The sequence below is a fragment of the Ahaetulla prasina genome, chromosome 7 (assembly GCF_028640845.1).
Source record: "Ahaetulla prasina isolate Xishuangbanna chromosome 7, ASM2864084v1, whole genome shotgun sequence".
NCBI classification, from domain to species: domain Eukaryota; kingdom Metazoa; phylum Chordata; class Lepidosauria; order Squamata; family Colubridae; genus Ahaetulla; species Ahaetulla prasina.
Genome location: NC_080545.1, coordinates 54,894,473 through 54,916,144, shown reverse-complemented (window position 1 = coordinate 54,916,144; position 21,672 = coordinate 54,894,473). Strand labels below are relative to the sequence as shown.

At 40.8% G+C, this 21,672-nt stretch overlaps 2 protein-coding genes across 3 annotated transcripts in view; one reads left to right on the top strand and one right to left on the bottom strand.

Moving 5' to 3' along the window:
* Nucleotides 1-5,936, bottom strand: part of METTL25 (methyltransferase like 25) — a 38,359-nt gene extending 32,423 nt beyond the window's left edge. For both annotated transcript variants that reach the window (XM_058189895.1, XM_058189896.1), the window contains exons 1-3: nt 5,645-5,936; nt 3,405-3,563; nt 2,285-2,391 (exon numbers count right to left, since the gene is read on the bottom strand). In XM_058189895.1, the coding sequence (XP_058045878.1) occupies nt 2,285-2,391; nt 3,405-3,563; nt 5,645-5,936 (558 nt within the window). The remainder of the gene's footprint in view (nt 1-2,284; nt 2,392-3,404; nt 3,564-5,644) is intronic.
* On the top strand, nt 5,763-11,259 carry CCDC59 (coiled-coil domain containing 59). The gene is made up of 4 exons (XM_058189897.1): nt 5,763-6,335; nt 7,315-7,537; nt 8,753-8,852; nt 9,222-11,259. Exons 1-4 carry the CDS (start codon nt 6,197-6,199, stop codon nt 9,381-9,383), a joined length of 624 nt encoding a protein of 207 aa, XP_058045880.1. The 5' UTR covers nt 5,763-6,196; the 3' UTR covers nt 9,384-11,259.
* Nucleotides 11,260-21,672: the final 10,413 nt, after the last annotated feature.

Here is a 21,672-nt window from a genome sequence, read left to right as displayed (position 1 = left end):
ATAGATCTTGTATATTAAAATGAGCTTTATGCTTCTTAGCCTACTATGAATGCACATTATTAAGCCTAGTCTAGAGGCATTTCCTTTCTTCTTCTTCTTATGCCATATCCGTCATCAGACATTGGCGATCATGTTAGCGATCCTATTTTTATCCACAGCCACACAAAAAAGTGCTGCTGAGTTTTGTCCAAAGCAGTCCCTTACATTTTGAAGCCATGATATTTTTCTTCTGCCTGGATCTCATTTGCCTTCAATCTTTCCCTGGAGGATTACGTGAAGTATGCCATATTTTTCTGGGTGTCACATCACGTCCACAATATTCTAATTTCCTTTACCACAGCAATTATTCAAGAACTTTTCTTCTGATTTCTTGCCATGTTCTGTGTACACAACTAATTATCAGTCACTGCTTGATTTTAACTGCTCGGCTGTTAGGCAGAACCAACCAAGGACAATGTCAACTCCTACATGCTACAAAAGGTTTTTTAACAATCAAGTCTCTGGTCCATCTAATATTTGGGCTCTGATATGCATCTGATATTTGGCTGCAGAAAGACAAATTATTACCCATCTCCTTTAAACATTCAGAACTGCCACTGCATGCACAATACAGGGAGTTCTCGACTTACAACCACAATTGAGCCCGAAATTTATGTTGCTAAATATAACAAATTTATATTTGTTAAGTGAGTTTTGCCCTATTTTACAACTTTCCTTGCCATGGTTAAGCAAATCATTGCAGTTGTTAAATTGGTAATAAGGTTGTTAAGTGAATCTGGCTTCCCCACTGACTTTTCTTGTCAGAAAGTCTCAAAGGGAGATCTCATGACTCTGGGACAATGCAACTGTCACAAATATGAATCAGTTGCCAAGTAACTGAATTTTGATCATGTGACCATTGGCATGCTGAAATGGTTGTAAATGTGAAAAATGGTCATAATTCACTTTTTTCAGTGTCATTGTAACTTCGAACGGTCATTAAATGAGCTGTTGTAAGTTGAGGACTAGCTGTATTAGGAAACACTTTACTAGTAAAGCCCCAATGGATCTTATTCTAGGGAGGTATTTTTTGCCACTTGGTAAAGATGGTTTTAATTTAACAAACCTTTCTTACATCCTAAATAGATTCTATGTTATTTGAAGCTTATTTTAACTGGGGTCTCTGCTGATGTTATTAAATGTGATTTGAAATGCCATGAAATATGTTCAGTAGGACACACGTACAAGAAGAATGAAACATTATTTTTATCGGGGGTTTTCCTCATCAAATGATTGGGCTATGTTGCATTTTAGACCTACCCAATTGTGCTAAAGATGATTACAATCATCTTTCACACAGAAATCAGAAAAGCAAAATAGTGCTATTGTATGAGGTTTAATTTTTATCATCTAAACAATATTGTACATTTCATATATCATTGTACAGCTTGAGTAGAAAGATAAAGCTAGTATAAATCCTTTTGCTGAATTAGAAACTTTTAGAAAGCACCCTTGAGATTATTATTGCTATAAACAATGTACTTCATTTTACAGATCGAAATTCTGTTTACATTTGGCATTTTCTTATAAGAAGGACCAAAAAAAATCTAATATAAAGATGCCTTTCACAGTTTATTAAAACAAAACCAGTAATTAGTAAAGAAATTGTGACTGCCTCAGACAGTGATCATTCACTTATGACAATGATGAAAAAGATACTTTGATATCAATCTTCACATTTATAACTTTTGCAGGTCTGTAACGCAAAGGAAAGCTGAAGCAAGATCATCTAGGGTCATGGTTTCAGTTAGCAACCACACTGCTGAATGACCAGGTTGCTGGCTCCAACTGTGGTTGTTAAATTAAGACAACCTATACATACAAACACACTTATACTTACTCTTTATCTTAAATTTCCTTCATAATCACAGAAAATTAAGCCAAATATAATTTTCTTCTTCCTATATACATATATATATGTATATAACTGCTTATAACTCCTAATATTTACTCAAATATGTGTTTATATACTATATAATCTTTTTGTATGATACCTACATATATTGTTGTGACGAAATAAATAAATAAATAAATAATTTAAATTCAATTTACATTTAATAACAACATATCCCATTTCTAGCTTCTGACTCTTTAATTGGTCTTCTTAAATGGAGAAAAGCAAACCTAGAACAAAGTCTAATTTGATACTATAATCTTCCTCAATAGGCAATAGCATCTCCTTTAGCACATCCAAGCCTTTGGAAGGAATTCAACCCCAAAGGGATAAAGTAATAAAAATTCTTACCTGGTTTAAGCCATAATATTTTGCAATGCCATCTACTAAATCTGACATCAGTTTTACTTCATGTGATTTCTTATCATTCATAAAATTATCTGTTTTCATTTCTACCTCTGATCAAAAAGAAACACACATTTAGCTTAAGAGTTGGGGGAACATGTATCACTAAAATATTGTTATATGTGTACCTTATTTATAAACTATGGCTATGCCCCAATAAATACCGGTAAGTAAAAATGCTCTGAACCAATATTACAATATATTTGCTATGCAATGGTTTCTGATTCTGACTTTCTGACAAAAGTTTCCAAAGATCTTAAATAATAATGTAGGCTTGCAGGTGTTATATTTAAATCTATTTGTGAGCCAGAGATAAAATTACATATCATCGGTTGATTTGCCTTTATATACTAGAACAATCAAACAGATGTCAACTCATATAAATACCATATTGCTCCTTTTGTCCTATCTAAGGGAAGGTCATTGGAGAGACAGGAAGAAAACAGCGGCAAAAGAGACAGAATGATTCAAATGCTGAGATTGTTCCCTCCCATTTGAAGTATATGAAAAATATTTCTGTATTTGCTTAGAGCAAGAATATTCAGGGGATTATTGAATATTTTTGGGAAAAGGAAATTCTTTCCAAAATAAGGAAAACTGTTTCTTTAATCAGGCATTAAAACTACTTCACATGGAAACCACAGGCTGGAAATCCATGTGATTCAGAAACAGCTCTTATTCTATCTATCTTTTTACAAATAACTCAAGGTGGCAAAAAAACTTAATACTCCTTCTTCCTCCTATTTTCTCCACAACAACCCAGTGTGGTGGGTTGGGCTGAAAGAGAGTGACTGGCCCAAAGTCACTCAGCTCACTCTCATGGCTAAGGTGAGATTTGATTTGGAAGAGTCAACATACTGCCCCCAACAATCTCTGTCCTTAATTTACCGACCTGGGAAGTATGGAAGGCTGAGTCAACCTTGACCCAGTAAGAATTGAATTGCTGGCAATCGGCATTATTAGCTTGCAAAACTGCATTCTAACCACTGGGACACTATGGCTTCTAATAACTGAATTTTAAAGAAAAAATCTTGCAGATATTAAAAACAATACAACATTAACTTACTCGATTGCTGTTTTCTGTCCATTGCTTTCAGTATCTGTTCTAATGAGGTGCATACACCAAGATTTGGCATTGAATAGTATTTAGCAGCTAGTACAAAAGCCTGGACATTAATCAGCCTCTGAGTATTTTTACAAAAAATGTTGTAAAATCCAGGGTTATCTGTGTGGAAAGAAGAGGAAATAGTTTATAATAATGGATGAAACAGGGCATCTCGAAGCAAAACTTTCCAATCAAGATAGGCTAACCTAAAGCATCTATTCTTAATCTGCAATTAATACAAACCCATTTTTCCTTTTGGATTCAACACATAGCAAAAACCTACTATCTATAATACCTTCTAGACTAAAACCAAAATGTAATCTAGGAACCATACTGATAATAATCTCTTAATGATGTAGAAATGTGTTATTTTTCAGCTAATAAAAAGAGAAAAAGTGTTGGCTTCAACAATTAACATAAAACAATTATATAAAATTATCAATTCCATTCAAGGAGAAATCAAACTATCTCAGTAGTATTTAAAACCCAAAATACTTTCCAGAAGCTTGGAAGAGCCGAAGATCAGTTCCTGAATTGCAAACAATACTAATACGCTAAATAAAGCAGAGACAGGATCATGAAGTGTTAACTTTATTTATGTGTATTAATTCATGTATTCCCTTTATTTATTTTTTTACTTCTCAAAGGCAGGTCACATAAAGCTGATTCCTCCTATTTTCCCCACAACTATAATCATTTGAGATGGTTAGAACTGAGATCAAAGATTCCCTCCGACAGTGCCTCAGAAGGCACTGAAGTCTGCCTCAGAAAGTGTCATTTTTCAGCAGAAAAAACAATTGCTACCAACCAATTGCTACCAACCAACCAGTAGCTACCAATTGCTACCAAGGGCTGTGAAAATATCTACAGACCCCTCACATCCTGGATATAAATTGTTTCAACTTCTACCCTCAAAATGACACTATAGGGCATTGCACACTAGAACAACTAGACAAGGATAGTTTCTCCTTGAATGCCATCACTCTGCTTAACAACTTATTCTCACAACACTGTCATATCATTTACTAAGACGGTATTACTATTATTATTCTTTTCCTCACTAGTATCTATGTCTTCCCACTTATTACTATAACCATGTTACTTGTATCTTTCAATTTATATTGTTTTTATTTGTTTCCTAGTACAATTTGATAGCTTATTAGTAACCTTGACTATCACTAAGTGTTGTATCTTATTTTTGATGAATGTATTTTATTCTCCTTATGTACACTGACAGCATATACACCAAAGACAAATTCCTTGTGTGTCCAATCATATTTGGCAAAATAAAGAATTGAATTGAATTGAATGCTATTCTATTCTATTCTACTCTACCTTACACTATTAAATGTACTATGCGGAGAGCTTGTAATGCACACTGGGTTGAGGAAAAGGAACCGTATGAATTAGTACTGACGGGTCTAAGGGCGGAGACAGAGGGAGAGACAGGATGAGAGACAGAGAGAAAAAGAGATTGCCCAGGGAATCTCCAGAGTTCCCCAAAACAATCTTTCTCAACCGGGCAACATGGGCAATTCTGGTCTGCCTTTTGAAAAAAAATAAATTTTAATTTCATTTTGTCACAACAGTATACACAAACATCAACATAAGAAAATCAACACATTATAAAAGAAATATATATATATAAGCAAAAGTATGCAACAACCATGTTAACTTGTTATAACGAAAGGGAACAATAGGACAGGAACGGTAGGCACATTTGTGCTCTTACGCCCGCCCCTTATAAAATTTTATAAAAATTGCCAAGGTTGAAAAACACTACACTAAAGCAGGGGTCTCCAACCTTGGAAACTTTAAGAGTTGTGGACTTCAGGTGCCAGAGTTGAAGTCCACAAGCCTTAAAGCTGCCAAGGTTGGAGACCCCTGCAACTAAAGGATGAACGTTGGGACAGCAGTAACATTTTCATCCAATCTTCGTAGACCAAGGAAGCACATCCTGGTTCCAGACGGTGAAGAAAGAAACGATGACGGTGGCGGCAATAGTTGGCAAGAGGCTAGACGGACAAGAGCGGAGGGAAAGAAACCGAGAAGGAACGTGGCCGTCGCTCGTCTCTTCACGTTCTGACCCCGCCCCTGCCGGCGCCCTCGCTCGCCCCGGACCAGCGCGCGCTCTGAGGACAGCGTTCTAGCCGAAGCAGCTCAAGCCAGCGCCGGCGGCCTTTCCGGATGGTGGCTCTTACCGGCGACGTCCTCTAAGGGGCGCTGCGGAGTCGGCTCTTCCAGGAGGAGACGCTGCAACCTGTCTCCGCTTAGCTCGCCCAGCACCGTCTCGGGAGGAAGAGCTACGAACTTCTCCCAGAGCCCCGTGGTGTAGAACTCCACCGTGTGGCTCTGACACAGCGGAAGTCCCCATCGGAGGAACTCTGCGACTGCCCGTAGTCGCTCGGTTACTGTCCCCGCGGAAGGCTCCGGAGGCAACGGGTAATTCTCTCGGGAGGCGGCCGGCGAGGGCTCCCGAGGACACTTCGACATGGTGAGCCCCGCACAGAAACCGCGAGCCAATCATCGAAGAGAAAACGCTGGGGAGGAGTACCGATAGCTCAGCATCGATGGGGCTGGTTGTCGTCTCCGCCCCCCTTCCCGAGCTCGACCTTTCTTCCCAGGCAAAGTGAATCAAGTGCCGAGCTAAGCTGTTTCTACGTTGTTCCCAATCGGATACCCCTGCAGCTGAAAAGACGACGGTGACACCTACTGATGACATCGGCAACGTGCGACAAAATCGAATAGCTTGCATGATGGCGCCAGTTGGGAAGAAAAGAGACTCTCCGAGCTTCAATAGAAAAGGAGGCAAAGAAAAAGACCCGGCTGGCCTGAGTCGGAAGCAGCCCCGGCGATGGGACGCGCGTCCGTTTAGGGGAAGCCTCCAGGAGGGTATGAACTTCGCCGCGCTGGGCGAGCCAAAGGGGGGAAAATGTTACGGTTTCTCTGCAGTAGCATGGGCGCTTTCTTTCTTATTTTTTTCCGTGACTCTAAGCTAGGTGACAAAAGTAGCCGATCTTGACTGGTCTCAAAAGAAAGCGGAAACGGGCCAGACTGAAATTAAGGACTCCTAATCTGGAAGAGAATATATCGTTTCTATATTTTTACTATTGTGGCAAAAAAGTAATATCAATAGTTGGGAGATCGTTTTATTAATACAAGACTAGCCTATTACAGTGATTTGGTAATGTCTTGCATCCCAACGAAGAGCAAGAACCACAAGGTTTCAAAAAATAGATAATTTTGAGTGTATGTGCACTCACGCACACACATGCAAAGAATCCCCACTAAATTTTTTTAAAAAATCACTTTACTGATGAGGAAATTAATGAGGGAAAGGACAGCCACAGAGGAAGACACTTATATCCTATTTGAATAAATATGATTTGGTTATCATATGTTGAAAAAAAAAGTTTACATGGACTTTACTTTTTCATATGACTCTAGCAGTTTTTATATATAATTTAGCCAGGAATCCCCAATCCTCAGTCCACAGCTTCTTGAGTACTGGGCCGCACAAGTGGTGGACAAGTGCACAAAGCTCCATTTGCGAAAATGGCAGGCAAAACCATCCCCTTCCCCTTGCCCGCAACTGCCAATCTACAGAGCCAGAATTTTGGGGACTGCTGACTTTGCTAAAGCTCTAATTGTTAGTTGACATTGAATTTACAGATGGAACAGATAAAGGGGTATGGCAATATGTATCCTCGAATCTTGTTCCATCTCAGGGTTTAAACTTTGTAACCAATTAATCACTACCAGATACAGATTGGTATAGTAACAGAATTTCAGTTTTAAATATCAGATTGTACATATTATAAAAGAAATAAATTACTTAAAAATAATTAATCTTTTTGTCCTATACTTTTAGGTCAAGGCTTTGCCATTTGGAGAAAACAAAAGATTCAACGTGCCTACAAAAAGTTACTTAAAAAGGAAAGACATGTGAATCCTCAGAAGAATGTTGGGTTTACTGAAGATTATCCAGAACATCTGAAACATCTTTATTTAGCTGAAGAGGAAATGCTTCGGAAACAACAGAAACCTAAACATAAACTAGTAGTACTTGAAGAGAAGGAGACTGTAACTTCAGAGTAAGAATGCTAGTGTTCTTAGTAGTAAAATAGTTTCTTTATAGTAATGTTGTTAAAAATTACAATTGGAACAATGAAAACTAATACAAACTGAAAAATAAAACAAAGCAAAAATGGAAAGTGCAGAAAAGAAATAAAAAGATAAATAGAAAAGAAAGAATAAGAATATAATAAAAATATATAAAGTAATGACTTCATCACAAGAAGTATAAACAATTTTAGTTACTCATCACCTCTTAAAATAAATTAACTTATTTTCAAATCTCTTATCTATAAACAAATTTTTAAAGCATTTTCATTAGAGTTCTGATTTCAGCAAAAGTTTATTAAGGGTTGGCAGAACAACAGCTATTTTAATCTTGATCAAATAATCAACTTTATATTTCCTAGCAATCTTTTTCATTCTGAATTTGTAAGTGTTCTTTAATACAATCCTTCTAGAGTATAATGTTTGAAATTCCATTCTATTGTTTTTAAAGAATTTAAAACAAAAATATTTTCCACAGAGAGGATTTCTATAAGTAATTCCAAAATCTTATTTCAAGTTTATCTGGACTCTTAGTCTATTTGTAACTTTCCAAAATCAAAGTTATAATCATTTCTTTGCTCTTTATTCAAAAAAAGTAATTTAACTTATATTTAAAACTTCTGTTGCTAAGACTTGAAGGAAATTCACCCAGATTTGTTGATCCAAAAGTTTCTAATAATTGAAAAGCAGTTAACAATTTGTGAAAGTGGTTAGAAAAGTAAGTATTTAAACCCAGTGACATTTTAAAAGGTATCAGCTGTGATTTGAGCAAGATTCCCTCACCGCCCATGGAAACCTGTTACAGACTGGTGTCTTTGGCCTCTTTGCAAGAAGCAATTGCCTAGAGTACGTGTGAGCAATCTCAAGCTCCCAAGAGATATTATAAAGAGCCAGTCTATTTGCCAGCTTTTCATTCTACAGTCATTCGCTCTGCTTTTAGCAAGCCATTTTTACTTCATCATTTTTTCCCCAGAGACCAATGGTAAAATTATTTCTAGTGCTGTTACAAAAAAGTTACAGTGACTAAATAAGATACTGGGCTGAAGCAAATAATAATCTAAGGATCTTTGCCATTCATCCATTCCACAGATTTTCACTCATTGAATCAAAATTCCCAACTGCTTAGAGAGTATAATTCTGCTTAACCAAAGGCATATTTTAATTGCCAGTATTCTTGTTTAACACAGGAGCAATGTGATTCAGAGAAAACTTAAAGCAAAAACTTCAAACCAGAAAGCAAAAGAGGATTATGAAAAAATAAAGACTGAACGAAACGAGAAAAAAGAAGTATGTAACTTTTAAATAAAGTCATTGGTTTTAGGGTTATATATCTTGGTTTGGTTTTAAGTTTTATATAGGCAGTTACTTATTGATTTCAATAACGCTGATCTCTTGAGTATGTCTTGTATAGTCTTAAAAGCATATGTTTATGTTTCATCAGTAGAAGAAACTTACCAGTATGTCAACAGTTGCATACTCTGTCTTGTGAATAAAATGAGAAGAGCATTCAGAATGTATGCTGATAGATGCTATTTTTTGTCATATACAGTGTATAGTTGCTAAGATTGATGCAGCATGCATAGTATGAAATAACTCTAAAGGAATGAAATAAGTACATGTCTTAATGATTCTAGTTTTGTTTCGTTTTTATTTCAGGCAGCCAAAAGAAGAAGAGAAGAAAGAGAGAAAGCTCAAAAACTTTATAAACAGAAGAAAATGGAAGCATACAAAATATTAAGTAAAAGGACTAGAAAAGGACAACCAAATCTAAATTTACAAATGGAATATCTACTTCAAAAAATTGAGGAAAAAGCATAACTTGTCATATTGTTTTAAATTATAGACACAAAAAAATGATAATATGAACTGGTTATGGACTTTTTTCCCTATGGCCTTTAAATTTTGTAGTATCAGCTATTTTTAAAGTTTAAAGTTATAATGAAAATATTTTTGCAAATGGAAATCTATTTGCAAGGACTTTTAAAGTTTAAATTACAATTTGAATAGGCTAACTATATTAAAATGTTCTTTGTATTTTTTAGAAATGCAGCTAAACTTTCGGAATATATATGGTGCATTTGTACTGTGACTTAAAAACAGATTTTTTTGCCTTCATACAGATAGCCCTCAATGTACAACTGTTCATTTAGTGACCTTGCAAAGTTACATCAAGTACTGAAAAAAATGACTTATGACCATTTTTCACACTTGCAACCATTGCAGCATCCCCATGATCATCAATTGTGTTGTAAATGTTGTACCTTGATGAACGTATCTTTTCTTTTATGTACACTGAGAGCATATGCACCAAGACAAATTCCTTGTGTGTCCAATCACACTTGGCCAATAAAAAATTCTATTCTATTATGTAATCAGAATTCAGATGCCTGGTAACTGACTCATATTTATGATGCTTGCAGTGTCGCAGGGTCATGTGATCCCTTTTGCATCATTCTCACAAGCAAAATTAATGGGAATGCCAAATTTATTTAACAACTGTATCACTACTTAACTTGTGTCCCACTCCTCCTCTGACGGCCGGGTCAGGTAAGTCCGTATCAAGTGTGCCTCTGCAGCTTTGCCAAAGTTCTGTCAGAGTTCTCAGGGCAGGCAGGAGACCAGGATGTGACTTCAGCAATCCAAATTAGACTTTGCCTGACTAAAAGAATGACAGAAAGCAGATCCTTTATATAGGCCATGGGGTGTGGCTCCATGACTCAGCACTTATCCAGGCCTGCCCCTCCCTTCCTTTTGCTGACGTCGCCTCTCCACTCTTCGGAAGCATGGGTCCCTCCAGCTGCCGTGCCGGCAAGTCCAGCTCGTGACTGGCTTCACACTCTCCAGGCTCACATGCTGTGGGGGAGGGGGCCAGCTGCTCCGTTTGTCCGGGCATGGTGCCAGAACTGGGGGCTGAGGCATGTCAAGCCATTCGTCTTGCTCGGTCTGTCCGGGCATGGTGCCAGGACTGGGGGCTGGAGGCATGCCAGGACATTCTTCTGCATTATCAGCGTCCGGCAGGAGATGAGAGGGGCCCGGCTGCGGAGAGGGGGGCGAGCGAGGCACAACATAACATTTACAGTGATTCACTTAACAACTGTGGCAAGAAAGGTTATTAAATGGGGCAAAATTAACAGAAATGTTGGGCTTCATTGTAGTCGTATGTTGAGGACTACCTGTACAATTTTTACACAGTGGGCATGCATAGAAGTGCATTGCTGGTTTCAATACAATTGATCTTTGATTTAGTTTAAAGTTTGCAGTACTTCATTTTCCTCTGTTCTTTGTTTTCTTTTGTATACATTCAAAAATTCACTAACTGACTATGAACAAAGTGTTCTTGGCATAACTTGATAAAATACAAATAGAGTTTCTAAATGTTTGCCAAATATAGTGTAATTATTACAATGATAAACCTGAGCATATAAACATATTTAAAGAACAATTGCTTACGGAAATATAACAGGATTAATTTTTAAAAAACATAGGAATATATGGGATTAATGGGATCTAGTTGGAACAGGGTAGGAAAATGTTGTGTATGTAATGTATATTGTATATGTATATTATATATGTATAATCTACGTATAGATAACATTCAACACTGAAAATTATAATAAATGGTTTAGGAGCATCTTCAGTAACCAGATGCCTAGATGCTAGTAGGTCAATACTATTAAATATTTCATAAACAATCTTCACAATAGAGGCATTTTTCTAATAATTTGCTCAAGAATTTTGTAATGAATAGAATTGAATTGAATTGAATTGAATTTTTATTGGCCAAGTGTGATTGGACACACAAGGAATTTGTCTTGGTGCATATGCTCTTAGTGTACCTAAAAGAAAAGATACCTTCATCAAGGTACAACATTTATAACACAAATGATGGTTATAGGGTACAATTTAACACTTAATGATACAACACTTAATGATAATCATAGGGTATAAATAAGCAATCAGGTACAATCAATATCAATATAAATCATAAGGATTACCAGCAACAAAGTTACAGTTATAAGTGGAAAGAGATTGGTGATGGGACCGATGAGAAAATTAATAGTAGGGCAGATTTAGAAAATAGTTTGACAATGTTGAGGGAATTATTTGTTTAGCAGAGTGATGGCCTTTGGGAAAAAACTGTTCTTGTGTCTAGTTGTTCTGGTGTGCAGTGCTCTATAGCCTCGTTTTGAGGGTAGGAGTTAAAATAGTTTATGTCCAGGATGTGAGGATCTGTAAATATTTTCACGGCCCTCTTCTTGATTCGTGCAGTATACAGGTCCTCAATGGAAGGCAGGTTGGTAGCAATTATTTTGCTACCAACCAATAATGAATTGCAATAATTTAACACATACAGTCATGTGAAAAAGAAAGCCTCTTTGAGTTCCATGGCTTTATGTATGAGGACATAGTAAAAATCATCTGGTCCTTAGCAGTCTTTAATAGTAGGTAAATACAACCCCAGATGAACACTAACAACATATGATATATTACATCAGGGGAAACGGGCGGCCTGCGGGCCGGATGCGTTCAGGTGCAGGCCATGCTCATCCCAGCTCCACGAAAGGGTAAAACCTTGCAATTTGGCAACATGACGCCACAAGTTTGACACCCGTGTATTACACTATATCAGTGTTAGCGAACCTTTTGTGTTCTTGCGTGCCGCCCGCGTGCCAGAAGTGGCACGCGAAACCGTCCCAAGGCAAAGGCATGGCCTCGCCGGCTCCCATCGCTCAAATGCGCACCGGCCAGCTGGCGTCGCGCATGCAGTGCTGGTGACCACGGAAGTGCGGTGGTCCATCGTGCATGCGTGTTGGTGAACCTCTGGCATGCATGCCGCCTAGCGTATGCTTGTTGGCGAACCTATGGCATGTGCTGCCTCGTGCATGCGTGGTCCGCCGGCATTGTGCGCGCACGACAGCCAGCTGACAAGCGCAAGTTTGAGCACAAGAACGCGATGAGGAGCCGGCAAGGGCGCGCATTTGCCTCAGGATGGTTTCGTGTGCTGCTTTCGGCACGCGTGCCATAGGTTCGCCAACACTGCACTATATCATATATTTTACAAAAAGCCAAAATGGAGAAGCCATGTGTGAAAAGTACACCATACATAGTTTCCATAGATAGGAAGAGGCTAGAGCTGTGATTATGATTTTTCCCCATCCCTTTGCACTTGAAGGAAGTTACTACTAGGTTCAACTCTGTAGGGCTGTTCATCACCCACACCTGTTCTAGCACCAGAGCTTTCCTGTTCTGAATTGGAAGTATATCCAAAACCAAATGGAAACGTCTCCCTACTCTCTAATTCTCTCAGCTTTTCTTTAGAGAAGTCATTAATTTCACCTTAGTCTCTCTAAATAGCACAGTATGCTATATACCATGATGGGATGTAGGGATATCATTCTATATAGGTTTCAGCCATAATTGCCTAACATGGCTTTGGAAAACATACTCACAGAATGCTGTCCAGTGAGATGGTATGTATCAACTAGATTACCTATGTTAACATACCCATCACATCTAGCATTCTGATGTCCTGCTCTGACAACCAGTTTTTCTCACAATCTAAGTCAGTGTAACAGTGCTAGAACTAAAATATAACCTAACAACATGAACAAATATAGCATGCATTAGGCAAGGCCCTATGTTCTTGGACTTGCAGAAGAAACTTGATTTAGACTAGAGAACAGGAGACAGTAAGTTCTTGTCCTGCCTTGGGCATGAAAGCTAGTTAGGTGACTGGCTAGTCAGTCTCTCTCAGGTCAACCACCTCACAGTCTAATTGTCGGAAAATAGGAGGAAGCAGTATTGGATATAGTCTTGACTTAGAGCCATTCGTTTAATGACCATTCTAATTTACAATGGCGCTGAAAAAAATTATGACCAGTCCTTATGCTTACAATCATCGCAGCATCCCCAGGGTCACCTCATGAAAATTCAGGCACTTGTCAATTGGCATGTATTTACAATGGCTGCAGCATCCTGAGATCACATGATCATTATTTGCAACTTTCTTAGCCAATTTACAACAAAGTCAATGGGAGAAGGTGGATTTACTTAACTGTGATACACTTAACCATAGCAAAAATGATTGTAAAATTGGGTGCAACTCATTTAATGACTGTTTCAGTAACAGATGTTTTGGTCCCAATTGTGGTTGTTAGTCACTGACTACCTGCATGTTTGCTGCCTTGAATTATTTATAAAAATTACAGTGTTGAGATATGAATAAGTAAATATAAAAAGTTCTTTTGGTGGAACATTCTGAGTAGTAATACATTTGCTTAATTTCTTTTAATTGCCTCTGAATAATAAGAGAATTAAAAATATTTGCATTTGGAAGCAGTGCTTCAACTATTGCAATATAACTATACATGCACTTCAAGAAGTTAATCCATCTTTTATCATGGGACATCTATGCAGGAATCAATAGTGTCCAGTTGTTAAATCAAGAAAACAACCAGATACGGCATACACACGCTTAGGATGAAATACACATAATGTGTCTATAAATTCTGAGCGAAGAATTTTATGTAGAACTCAGCCGAGCCCAAAGCCCTTTTACACAACAATCTGTTCCTTCCTATGCCAAGCTTGCTTTATTTCACCAAATTTAAAAAGATTCAAGAGGTATTTTTTTTAATCTGTTTGCTATCCTTCCTAATGTTGGAAGAAATATCCATCTGGTTCAGTTCCAAGGGAGACTGGAAACATGGAGGCTGATTGGAAAGATGGTTTATTGATAGACAGGACCACATGAGTTTGAGGTCCTGGGCAGCTGACCACATGAAGTGGAGAGTGAAAGGTATTTATACCCCCTCTTGGGCTTTGAACTTGAGCTTCCTGTGCCTGTGGCAAAAGCATGTATTCTATTGGTTGCTGTCAGACTCCCATGGGGCTATGTAGGAGTCATAGCTGAGGTTTACTAAGTTAAGTTTGGTTAAAACATGGAGGGTGATAATGTAATGAGGCTTGTGTACTGTGGCCAATTCCTAATGTGTCTTAATGGCTTTGTCCTGGTTTGGATCTTGATTGAGTGCTAATCCTACCATTCTACCTTTGTTCAAAATATCCTGTCTTGAATGGATTACCAAATCTGCATTTCTAAAAGATGGCCTCAACTTAGTATCTGCTTGGGGGCAGGGAACTGTGGCTCTGAGTTTCTGTCTTTAGAAACATGTTTTTCCTTTAGGGAATATATAATATTCTGCCTTTTTAATATTTCCTAAAATATTTCATTCTTCTAAGAAGAGTAGGTACTAACTTTCTACCCTAAAAGATACACGTATTGTAGGAAGTTAGCACCCACCCACCTCCTAAAAGAATGAAATATCTTAGGAAATATTAAAAAGGGCAGAATATTATACTTCCCTGGATGAGAAATGGAGAAACATGTTTTAAGGACAAAGCAGCTCCCTGCAGCTTCCTGCCTCCCCCCACCTTTGTCAATGGGCCAGAGACAGAAACTCATTCCCCCCACCTTTGTCAACGGGACCATCATCTGTAACACAATACGACCCATCTAGCAACAGAAACTCACCACATGGCACCTGGAAGATTACATCAGCCACCAAGGCTAACTAAGACCCCCATCCCCTGGGAGTCTGACAACCAATCAGGATACTCTTTTTGTGCCCCAGGAAGTTCAAAGCTCAGAGAAAGCATAAAGCCAGGGCGCGCTCAGCATCTCGTCCCTTTTCTGTTCAGGAACTCAAGCCATGTGATCCTGACAACCATTAAACCATCTTTCCAAGCAGTCTCCATGTTTCCAGTGTCTTTATCCCCACTTGGAACAGAACCCAGATGGACATTTCTTCCAACAGTATCTTTTCTTTTATGTACACTGAGAGAATATGCACCAAGACAAATTCCTTGTGTGTCCAATCACACTTGGCCAATAAAAAATTCTATTCTATTCTAACATGTGCAATATAAAAGTACAAATAAATCAGAAGTCCGGTCCATCAGTATACTGTATCTATACAATACAATAACAACTACCTATTTTTGTGGCCTTTTTATAAACCCGTGGAATGTTTTAATATTCACTGGTTATAGTATGTAATATGGATTGGCTGAGTTGACATGTTAGTCTGTAAATTTGTACTGTAAGGATTGTAATTTCTACTATTACTGCCAAATACATGGTTTATGTATTGTGAGAGTGATGTAAAATGACTAAAGCCATTGCTAGATAGTTTAATTTAATTATAGTAACACTTCAAAAATTGTATAAATGTAACACTATTTACCCCAATGCAGTGGGAGAAAATTACTTCATCTTACTCCTGTTAAAAATGTACTTCAATTTTTATCAAGAAAACCCCACTGGGTGGAAGTATGGAGCTGAATTTCACCAGGAAAAATGTATTTGCACTCAGTAGTTCAATAGATGAAATCAGATGAAAATTGTTATGTTCGGGAAGTAACGAGGCTGGAGACCAGGGTAGTGACAACAGCTCTTTAATATATGGTGAACCCAGCAACAGGCTGGGGGAAAAACCTCTCCTTTTATACAGTTCTATTGGCGGCTTCGTCCAATCAGCAACGTGCTGATTTCCCGCCCAAATATTTAAAGGTACAAACAAGAATACATAACACTCCTCCCCTCCCAGAAAACACTTTGCCTCTATTTGCATTTTATTTACATGTTATTTTTCGACGTAGTCACGCAAATAACCTGGGCGTCTCCTAGTTCTTTCAGACCTGCGCGGTTCAGTCCTGGGTGGTGTTTTGAGCTGTTCGGAGGGTCTGTTTTCTCCTCCCAGCTCTTTCTCTAAGCCATCGGGCCCTGGATTATTTACAGATTCTTTTTCTTGGCCATCCGGCCCTGGATTACTTTTGTCATTTTCCCTGTCGTTTCCCTCTGGAACCTGATGGCGTCGCTGGACCTCCGGGACCTCAGCTAAGTCTTGCGCCTCCCCCGGGTCATGGTCAGCTGTGGGTTCAAATAAGGAGGGGTCATAATTTATTTCCTGTGGCTTAGGTTGTTCAGTTATTCGTCTCCTTATCTGATCTATGTGGCGCCTCCATACTCGGTTGTCTTGTAATTCGACCAAGTATGACTTTGGGCCGGTTGCTTTTATTATTTGCCCTGCGAGCCAACTTGGGCCGTCCCCGTAGTTGCGGGCCCACACTCGGTCGCCTATGCCCAATTCCCTTGTTTTGTCTATTCCCCCCTTGTAACCCTCTGGTGTGTAATGGGGACTCAAACGGTCAAGTGGGCACCGGAGTTTCCGTCCCATCAATAGTTCGGCTGGGCTTCTGCCTGTAGCAGTGCTTGGGGTTCTGTGCTGAACGGCTAGAAAGAAGTCTATTTTTGTTTGCCAGTCACCTGGCTTGAGCCTGGACAATGCCTCCTTAGCGCTCCGGACGGAACGCTCTGCAAGGCCATTCGACGCAGGGTGGAAAGGCGCAGAGAGGGCATGTCGGATGCCCTCCTCTGCCAAGTATTCTTCGAACTGGGCTGCCGTGAATTGCGGCCCGTTGTCGGACACCAGAGTGTCAGGCAACCCGTGGGTTGCGAATAAGTGGCGCAGGGCTGCGATTACTGCCTCGGCCGTAGTGGATTTCATAAGTATGATCTCCAACCATTTAGAGAATGCGTCGACAACCACTAGGAAAGTTTGGCCATGGAAAGGGCCAGCAAAATCAATGTGGATTCTTGACCAGGGCCCTTGGGGTTTTTCCCATTCCCTGACTGGGGCTGTTGGGGGTAGGGGTCTGGACTCTTGGCAAGCCTGGCATTTCCCCACCCTCTCAGCAATCTCTGAGTCCATGAGTGGCCACCAAACATAGCTTCTCGCTAGCCCCTTCATCCGGACGATCCCTGGGTGGCCCTCGTGGAGTAGGTCCAGTACCTTTCCCCTTAGCTTATCGGGGATTACCACACGATCACCCCATAACAGGCACCCCCCTTGAGCCGAGAGCTCATCCCGTTTTTTAACAAACTCCTTAAAGCGTTCGCCCGGCGCAGCGGGCCACCCTCTTTGTACCCAACCGAGTACAGTCCTTAACATAATGTCCCGGTATGATGCCCGAGCCACTTCCTTAGATGTGACTGGGCCAGAGTCCAAAGAGTCAATAAGCAGGATGGGCGTCCCCGGCGTAGGGTCTTCGATGGCCCCTGGTAGTGGGCATCTGCTTAACGCGTCTGCATGCCCCACTTCTTTTCCTGGTCGATGCTGCAGCTTGTACGAATAAGCGGCTAAGAAAATAGTCCATCGGGTCAAGCGTGGCGAAAGTGCCACAGGCGTTGGGCGGTCGCCAGCCAGTATCCCTAGTAGCGGTCTGTGGTCAGTCACGATTTCAAAATCCCGCCCAAAAACATATTCGTGGAATTTTTTCACCCCTGACACAATGGCTAGTGCTTCTTTATCTAATTGGCTGTAGTTCCTCTCTGGGGAGGACATCGTTCTAGAGTAAAAAGCTATAGGGGCTTCTGTGCCGTTTGGGAGTCTATGGCTGAGTACAGCCCCCACCCCGTAAGGGGAGGCATCGCAAACCAGCACTAGGGGCAATGAGTTATGATATTGGATGAGCAGGCTGTCACTTGAGAGCAGGTTTTTTACTGCTGCGAAAGCCCTATTTTCCGACTTTCCCCAAGACCAAACAGTATTTTTTCCTAAAAGCCTATGCAGCGGTTCAGCAACGGTCGCTTTGTTTTTTAAAAAGACCGCGTAAAAATTCACTAGCCCCAGGAATGCCTGTAGCTCTGCTTTGTTTTTGGGCGCTGGAGCCTCTCTAATTGCCTTGACCTTGCTCTCAGTGGGGTGGATTCCTTTCTTGTCTATCCGGTAGCCCAAGAATTCGACGGATTCGACCCCTATCTGGCATTTGTTTACCTTGACTTTTAATCCGGCTGTCCGGAAAATGCCCAGAACCTTTCTCAAACGCTCCCCCAATTCCTCTACGTTTTCCCCTGAAATCAGGACATCATCGAAGTAGGGAACTACCCCTGGGAGCCCTTGCAGAAGTCGTTCCATTAGGTTTTGGAACAGCCCTGGTGCCACACTCACCCCAAATTGCAATCGAGTGCACTTGAATGCCCCCCTGTGCGTTACAATCGTTTGGGCTTCGCCAGCGGGCGCTCACGGGCAGTTGTTGGTAGGCTTGGGCCAAGTCTAACTTTGCAAAGACTTGCCCTCGCCCCAAAGAGTGCAGCAAGTGTTGCACCACGGGAACCGGGTAAGCGCTTTTCTGTAAGGCTTTGTTAAGCGTCGCCTTGTAGTCAGCGCAAATTCTAATTGACCCGTCTGGTTTTATTGGGGTGACGATTGGCGTCTCCCACTTTGCGTGATCGACTGGCACCAAGATCCCCTGATTAATGAGCTTATCTAGCTCCTTGTCAATTTTTGGTTTTAGGGCAAAAGGGACTCTCCTCGCCTTAAGCCTAATGGGAGCTACCTGGGGGTCTAAGTTGAAGGAAATAGGGGTCCCCTTGTACTTGCCCAGGCAGTCCTTGAAAACATCTTCGAACTCGTTAAAGAGAATGTCTTTCAGGTTACAGTCACTTCTGTAGATGCCAGTCACTCCCATGCCCAGGGCACGAAACCAGTCTAGTCCCAACAGACTGGGCAGGGTCCCTTCGACGATCGTGATGGGCAGGGTCTTCTTGTGTGGTCCGTACTCGACTCGGACGGAGGTGGTCCCTCGAACAGGGATGCGATTTCCTTGGTAGTCGTGGACGCGTAGCCGTTGTGCTTGCAGGTGGCGCTTCGCGACTGACGGCAGTGACTTCGCCAAAGTGTCCCAGGACATGATGGTGATCGCTGATCCCGTGTCTACTTCGAGCCGGCACCGTACTCCCTCTATTTTTGGTTTGGTGAAGATTTTCTTCTCCACTCGGGTCGAGGCGCGGCCTATGACCACAGTCGTTTGGTTTGAATCCGCGCCTTTTTTGTTTGAGCCAATCGCGGGTCGCCTTGCCGATTCCGCGCTCTGATTGGCCGATTTGAATTTTCGGCGGGAAGGTTGGGCCGCTCGACAAACTTGAGCTAGGTGCCCTTTTTTCCCGCACCGCCGACATGTCGCGTCCTTAAACTTGCAGCGTTGGCGCTGGTGTTGACCACCGCAGCTTCCGCATTCGTCTCTGTCCCCTTTGTCGCGTTTCTCGGTTCGGCAGACCCCTTCCTCATCTTCACCGTCGGATTCGGTCTGAACCTCCTCCTGGTGCACTGGGGTTGGCTTCACGCTCGCCTTTGGTGGGACAGGCTTTTGCAGTGTCTCCGCCGCTTGGGTGGACATTTCATGTGCTCTGGCTTCGTCCAGAGCGGTGGCCAGCGTTAGGTTGCTCTTTGCTAGCAGCCGCCGCCGCAAACGGATGTCTCTGACCCCTCGGATGAGTTGCTCGAGGAGCACCTCGTCTAGGTCGCGGTATCCGCAGTCCTTGGACGCTTTCCTTAGGGCGGCCATGTAGTCACCGATGGATTCGCCCTCCATCTGCCTTCGCTCTCCGAATTCAAACCGCCGCACGTATTTGGACGGCGTTGGTGCGAAGTGATTTTTTAGTAAAGTCTGTAGAGTTGGCCACGACACCGATTGTAACGGCGTTGGCTCTGCCAGGGCTTCCGCGATATCAATGACCTCAGGACCACAGTGGCTTAAGAAATAAGCCCTTTTTCGGTTATCTGGAACTCCTTGCAGTTCGTTGGCTTCTAGAAAGCTTTCGAAACGGGTCATATACGTTCCCCATTTCTCTTTAGCCGGGTCAAACGGTGCGGGCGGAGTGTAACTGGCCATCTCCGCTTTTCTGCCCTGTGTTTGCTGGGTTCGGGTCTATCGTGCTTCAGCTCGGTTCTGGTTCTCCTTAGCCTCGAGATCCCACCCTCGTCGCCAATGTTATGTTCGGGAAGTAACGAGGCTGGAGACCAGGGTAGTGACAACAGCTCTTTAATATATGGTGAACCCAGCAACAGGCTGGGGGAAAAACCTCTCCTTTTATACAGTTCTATTGGCGGCTTCGTCCAATCAGCAACGTGCTGATTTCCCGCCCAAATATTTAAAGGTACAAACAAGAATACATAACAAAAATATTCACTTGTGTTAAAATACAGTATAGGAATTTTTGAGGAGCTTCCATTTAATAAACACAATATATCTTTAAAAGACTGCCTAAAACGGATATATCAAAGAGGTGTTTCTTCTTCAGATGCTTTATGCTGTTAGGGAAATCATTAGAGCTATGTAATGCTTTTGATTTAATGTCAAAAATGTGCTTAGAGCATGACTGCACAATTTTTTTAAAGCAGCTACATTTTAAAAGAACTCCAGACAAGTCCTATATTTGCACACCCACATGCCCTAAAAATTTTTCTGGGAATCATACCTAGAAGTATTCCACAGCCGTCTTAAACCTAATTTACAGTAACAAAATAATATAGGAAATGATACTGGGAGCGGTTTACATTCATTCTATTCTATGTTTACAGTGATGCATTGCTCTGTCCAAGAAATTGCATAATTATTTTTGTCATATAAATGCTTTCCAATAATTGAGTCATTTTCATCAACTAATGATTATTTTAATTTGTATATTGATGTTTTTATATGCCTGTAAACCGCCCTGAGTCCTTTGGGAGATAGGGCGGTATATAAGTTTAAATAATAAATAAATAAATAAATAAATAAATAATGCACCATACCCAGAGTATTAGATGATAAGTATCTTAGTTGATCAATCATGGAATTCTGTGATTGCCACAACATTTTTTATTATATTCAAGGTCTGAATGGCCCTTTTAGTAATTGCCTTTTCACAGTAGCCATGGCAAAATAAAGTAACATGATCACTGGAGGACTTAACTGGAGAGGAAAGACAAAAAAAGACCCAAAGAATGAAAAACCAGTGATTACACTGGTTATTTGAAATATCCCTGGAAAGGAGAGAATGGAAGATCATCCACATGTGCTCTAGATAGCTGCTTCTTATGAGGACACCACAGGATAGCTGTTTTCCTCAATCTGAGTGCCCCAACATGAAGGAATCAATCAAGCTCACAACAACAGCGGGATTTTTTTAAAGGGCACTAGGTTTGCTCATCCTGCTTTTAATCACTTTCAGAAATCTAATCATCTTGCAGTTAATCAGCTGTAACCCTCTTAAAGCTATTAG

Excerpts from the sequence above, each read along its gene's own strand:
- CCDC59 (XM_058189897.1), top strand. The coding sequence starts at position 6,197 with ATGATGGCGCCAGTTGGGAAGAAAAGAGACTCTCCGAGCTTCAATAGA. Across the intron at positions 6,336-7,314 it reads TAGGGGAAGCCTCCAGGAGG|GTCAAGGCTTTGCCATTTGG; the intron begins GTATGAACTTCG and ends CTATACTTTTAG. Across the intron at positions 8,853-9,221 it reads AACGAAACGAGAAAAAAGAA|GCAGCCAAAAGAAGAAGAGA; the intron begins GTATGTAACTTT and ends TTTTTATTTCAG.